Source organism: Falco biarmicus, chromosome 3 (assembly GCF_023638135.1).
Source record: "Falco biarmicus isolate bFalBia1 chromosome 3, bFalBia1.pri, whole genome shotgun sequence".
Classification (NCBI taxonomy): Eukaryota; Metazoa; Chordata; class Aves; order Falconiformes; family Falconidae; genus Falco; species Falco biarmicus.
This window is the reverse complement of record NC_079290.1, coordinates 110,162,699-110,167,552: the sequence shown is the minus strand read 5'-3', so window position 1 is coordinate 110,167,552 and position 4,854 is coordinate 110,162,699. Positions and strand designations below refer to the sequence as shown.

General features: G+C 55.2%; 1 protein-coding gene across 1 annotated transcript; it reads right to left on the bottom strand.

Moving 5' to 3' along the window:
• Nucleotides 1-150: 150 nt before the first annotated feature.
• Nucleotides 151-4,457, bottom strand: NECAP2 (NECAP endocytosis associated 2). The gene is made up of 8 exons (XM_056331124.1): nucleotides 4,300-4,457; nucleotides 3,535-3,635; nucleotides 3,326-3,430; nucleotides 2,770-2,851; nucleotides 2,120-2,228; nucleotides 1,564-1,741; nucleotides 1,329-1,413; nucleotides 151-961 (listed from the first exon to the last, which is right to left on the bottom strand). The coding sequence occupies exons 1-8, from the start codon at nucleotides 4,404-4,406 to the stop codon at nucleotides 913-915; spliced, it is 816 nt and encodes a 271-aa protein (XP_056187099.1). The 5' UTR covers nucleotides 4,407-4,457; the 3' UTR covers nucleotides 151-912.
• Nucleotides 4,458-4,854: the final 397 nt, after the last annotated feature.

Here is a 4,854-nt window from a genome sequence, read left to right as displayed (position 1 = left end):
ATCTCTCGCCTAGGTTTGCGTACTCGCTGCCAGGCACCGTTACAAGCTCTGAAACCAAAATGTTCATCATCCAGTTGGAAACAGAAATAATAAAAATCCAAGGCACTGCAAAAAAATAAGCAGGACTTTTTACACTGAAAGGCCTTCATATAAATAGGTAAGAAAATATTTATTTGTTTAAAGAGGAATCTCAACCCCAGCTCTGTCAAAGAGACCGACTCTGTTCTGTCCGTAACTGCATGTTATCGCTTAATAAAACGTCCACAGAAAGAAGTATCCATCTTCAAAATAGAGGAGAAAAAAAAACTTCCCAGAGCAAGAAATTAGGAATTTCAGCATCGAAACACAGCAGTCCGGCTCCCCGCCTCCCGCATCGCAGAGTTAAGCGCTCAGAAAAAACCTGGGGTGACATTCAGCATCTCGGCAAGTTGTTCATCTGGATTCTCCAGGCAGGATGTCTCCAGGAGGATGCTCCCCGCTGAGGGAAGGATCTATCCAGCCCAAATATGCGAGGAGAAAGCAGAGAAGGCTCTGCTGCTTAAACCTTTAGTGAAAATTACCTTAATTGGGGCAGTGCTGCAAGCAAGAGTCCTCCTGCTCTAAGTGCACGCTCGCCCTCTCGTTATTAAGGAGAGGCGATGAAGCTGATGGCGTTGGTTTTTTTTGCGAAAGGAGATGCCTCAAAAGTTTCCTGTGATCCAGGTAGAAAATAAAATGCCCCCAAGGCAGAGGGCACTGGTGTGGAGTGTTTTAAGGCACGTGTCATTTTACTCTCTGGCACTTATTTCAGCATTTCGATGCCGGGTGGGATTTAAGGGCAGGAGCGGGGTGTCCTGAAGCCCCTGCTTTGGTCCTGAAGGAATCACAGTGATCCCAGCACCCGCGCGGGGAAGAGCAGACAATGGGCTGGGGTCAGAACTGAACCCAGCCTGCGTTCGCCTGAGTTTGGTTAGAAGCTGACCTGGAAGGAGAGAAAAAGGGGGGGAAAAAATGGTTTTAGACACTGAAAGGGACTGCAGCACGCAGGGAGGGAGCTGGACAGCTGCCAGGGGGTCCTCCAGGGTCGCCCCAAAACTCTCCTGCTGCACAGAGCGGCCCCGAGCAGCGGGGGAAGACGGGGCATGGTGCTGGTGCTGGGAGGATGAGGAAGGCAGCGCCCACAGACCTGCACCGAACTCGGGGAATTTGCAACGCGTGCCATCAGCACCGCTTTTAAATCCCAAACAGGGGTCTGGATGGAGCCGCACCCCCAACCCAGTGGGGGTTTTTCAGCAAAACAAGTAGGACTTGGATCACCCACGTCACCCACAAACCCCACATGGCCTCACCCTGAAGCTTTGGCAAAGTCTCCCCAGACGTCTCCAGCAACGGCAGAGGGAGCAGCAGCAGGCTGCGGCCAGGACAAGAGGGAGTCTGTCAACAGCCAGGAAAGTCAGCAAGAGAGAAAACAAACACCAGGAGTTATTTCCCACTTATTCCCAGATTCCCCACACTGTTTTTCCAACTTGGATGGATAAAACAGAGTCTAAAGAGCTTTACAGTCGTCGCTGTATGAGCACGGACCTGTGATGGGGGTGCCCGGGAGCTGGGTGGGCTTGGGGAGCGAAGATGGCTGCTCTCCAGAAGGAAAAACTGGAGCGGAAGATTTTCCTCCAGGAGGTGGTGGGAGCAAGCTCAGGCCCCCAGGCCCCACGGGACGTGGTCGGGTGTTCCCTGTTGCTCCTTCTTTTTTCTTCATGTTCTGAAAGAAAGAAGGAAATGGGAGTGATATCACATTTAAATCCAGAGCCAGAGCATGATTCCTCCCAGCCACGGGTCACACAAATCCAGATTGCTTTAATCTGGGGAAAAAAACCACCACTGCTGTGCTGTGACGTCCCACTGCTGGTGCAGCAAAAGGGGTCACACTAAGGATATTTTTACCTGCAAATCCCCACCACGAACCCAGAGACACAGCTCAGTAACTGGGAACTGTAATACAACCCCTCTGCAAATCACTGCGTGCATGTTATCATGAAAGGCTTCCTTCTACATGGGGATTTTGGGAAGAAGCCACTGCTTCCTCTTGTGCCACCCAAGGGAAAGGCCAGGAATGGACTGAGCTGGAAAAGCCCCTCACCGCAATGTTGAGTTTGATGGTTTGCCCCTCCTTAAAGCCCAGATCCAGTTTTGGTCCCTGCTCAGGGTTCTCGGCCTGCCTGGCCAGCTCGCTCTGCTGCCTCACCCATCTGCAGGAAGTAAATAAGCAGAAAAGGACACATCAACGACAAGCCTGAGGCTCTCTGGGACAAATCCTGCCCAAGATCATCCCCTCTGCCTGGCAGCAGCTCTTTAAAAGTGCTGGATGTGATCCGCGAGACCTTGCCTGCCGGAGCAAAGTGCTACAGGCAGCACCAAGGGAACCAGAGGCACAGCCCACCCTGCCCTAAAATCCCACTGCCTGCCAGGAGCTGGAGCAGCACCCCAGTTCCTCACGAGCAGTCCCTTACTGGTGGCATAGGAGAAAAGGAATTTGGGAATCTGCCCGATTTTGGACTGGGAAGCCTAGTCTGTGACCCTGCTAATAGACTGGGAAATATCTGAGAGAGGGAGAGCTGCCTGCAGAAAGGCTGCATAGACGAACAGGCATTTCCCCCTCTTTACACCATGCTTGCTGGCTCAAGCGTGACAGGAGCTCACCGCTTCCTCTCCCCCACCATTTCTGGTGGACATCTGCAAATGAAAAAACCAAATCAAACTGAGAGGACACAGGGAGAGGCACGAACTCACTTAAAATGGTCTTGCAGAGCCACGTTGAAATCAAAAGCATCCCCTCGGTCGACAAAGCCAACTCCAATAAAAGCACGGCGGCCTGGGGAAGGAAGAGTAAGGGCTGGGATCGCAAAGCAGAGGAGGAGGAGGGATGGGACATACCACCCCGCACAGCCTCATGCCTGCTGCCTCCTTCAACTGGAGCTGGGACTCCAGAGATTGAGATATGGGACTAGAAACAGTTTTAGTCTGTTGGTTGCACATATAGGCTTAGTAAAAGCAGCTTTTAAATTAATACAAGCAAGTCAAAGCAGAAGCTGACATCACAGCGATGATCCTGTGTACAGAGGTGTCTTCACACTAACGCTGAGCAATGAAATTAAACTGGTTTTATTCCTGGTGAAGGACAGAGCGCAGCCAGCGTGCGGGAGCAAAATAATTCATCCCTTTGCCATCATACGCAGGGAACATTTAGCCTTTGAGAGCCAGAATCCTTCATAAATAAGAGCAGCAAGGGCACTGAAGACTTTCCTGAGGCCTTCCCCAAACCCATGCCCCGCGTCTCATGACACACCATTGCCATCTTCAATCCGGATGACAAAGTATCTGCTGGAGTCTGTCACGCTCTCCACAGCAATGCCAGGGAACTGTTCCACCGGTGCTTGAGCAAAAAGCTCACCTGAAAAAGAGAAACAGGAGCAGGTTAACACCAGGGCACAGCACCTCTATGCCATCCTCATCCAAACAAAGAGGTACGAAGCCATCGTCTTCCCTCCTCCCTACCCGAGGTCTTGTCCTCCAGCTTAATGAACGCAGTCTTGCCCTTGGCTGTGATCCGCAGCCTGCCGCTCCACGCCGGCTGGTCCAGCTGCCACTCTGCAGCTCTGGAGAAAGAGGAAACAGCAACAGCTGTCTGAGCTGCCTCTCACAGCCCAGACACCACCAACAACCTATTGTAATGCCTCTACAATGCATCGCAGAGGTTGTCTGCTGGACCCTCCTTGTTAACAGTACCAAAGCAGAGCAAGCGGGAGCCCTCTTGCACCCCTGCCCACTGCAGAAGGAGGCAGGTTTATCACGACATCTCTCGTTTCACCCCCAAAACAGCTGGCCCCCTGCAAAACCAGGCGTCAGGTCCCAGCGGGGACCAGGCACCAATTGCACAAGAGGTTTCGCTTCCCTTTCTGCAGGATCTCCAGCTCCAAAGCGGTTTCTCAGAGGTGCTGAGCTGCGTTAGCTACAGCCTGGCACGTCAGCAAATCTGAGGACTGACGGGAGAGGAGCCCCAAAACACAGGGGGGCACAGATCCCTGGCTGGGGGGCAGAGATGCTTTATGAGGTGCAGGGCTCGCCGCCCCATAGCGAGGGGCAGGTCCCACGCACCTTATGGAGAGGGGACCCCCCCATCGAGGCAGCAAACCCCGCGCACCCCATGACAGGAGGCGCAGACACCCCACGGGAGGGAGGGGGCAGCCGCCTCGTATAGGCCGAGGGAGGGCAGCAGCCCCCCCCAGCGGGAAGGGCCCCCCGGAGAGGCGCAGCCCCCACCTGTAGCCGCGGTTAGAGGTCCGCGGTGGCACCCGGTAGACGTGCACCGCCGGCTTCACGCACAGCACCGCCTCGTAGTCCTCCGGCTCCGCTGCCATGGCCGCCATCGCGGCGGAACTCCGCCCGCCCCCGCTCTGGCCCGCCGCCCCGAAGGTGCGGCCCCGCCCCCTGGCCCCGCCCCTTTCCCCAGGCGGGGCGGCTGCGAGCGGGGCGCCCCCTGGCGGCCGGGAGGCGCCGCTGCAGGGAGGCGGAGGGGAACTGGTCCCACTGAGCTGCTGCGACTGGGAACCACTACGCGGCCGCACGGCGCCCGGCTGCGGCCAGCCCCCAGTCCGGCCCCGTCAGGGCGCGCTGCCAGCCGGGCATGCTGCTGCAGCACCTTTCCTCCCTGCTGAACAACTGCGGCACCAAACATCTTTTTTTCCATGAATTCCCATTAAAAAAAAAATATTAAAAATTAAGAATTAAAAGGGGGTGATGGCCTGCGGCAGCTGCCAGTGCACTCCAACCCCTTCTCACCTTGGCTGGAGACACCCCGATGGCCTCTGCCCACCT

Coding starts and splice junctions, on each gene's coding strand:
- NECAP2 (XM_056331124.1), bottom strand. CDS start 4,406: ATGGCGGCCATGGCAGCGGAGCCGGAGGACTACGAGGCGGTGCTGTGC. Junction 1,742..2,119: donor CCATCAAACTCAACATTGCG/GTGAGGGGCTTT, acceptor TCTTTCTTTCAG/AACATGAAGAAAAAAGAAGG. Junction 1,414..1,563: donor CCCGGGCACCCCCATCACAG/GTCCGTGCTCAT, acceptor GGCTGTTGACAG/ACTCCCTCTTGTCCTGGCCG.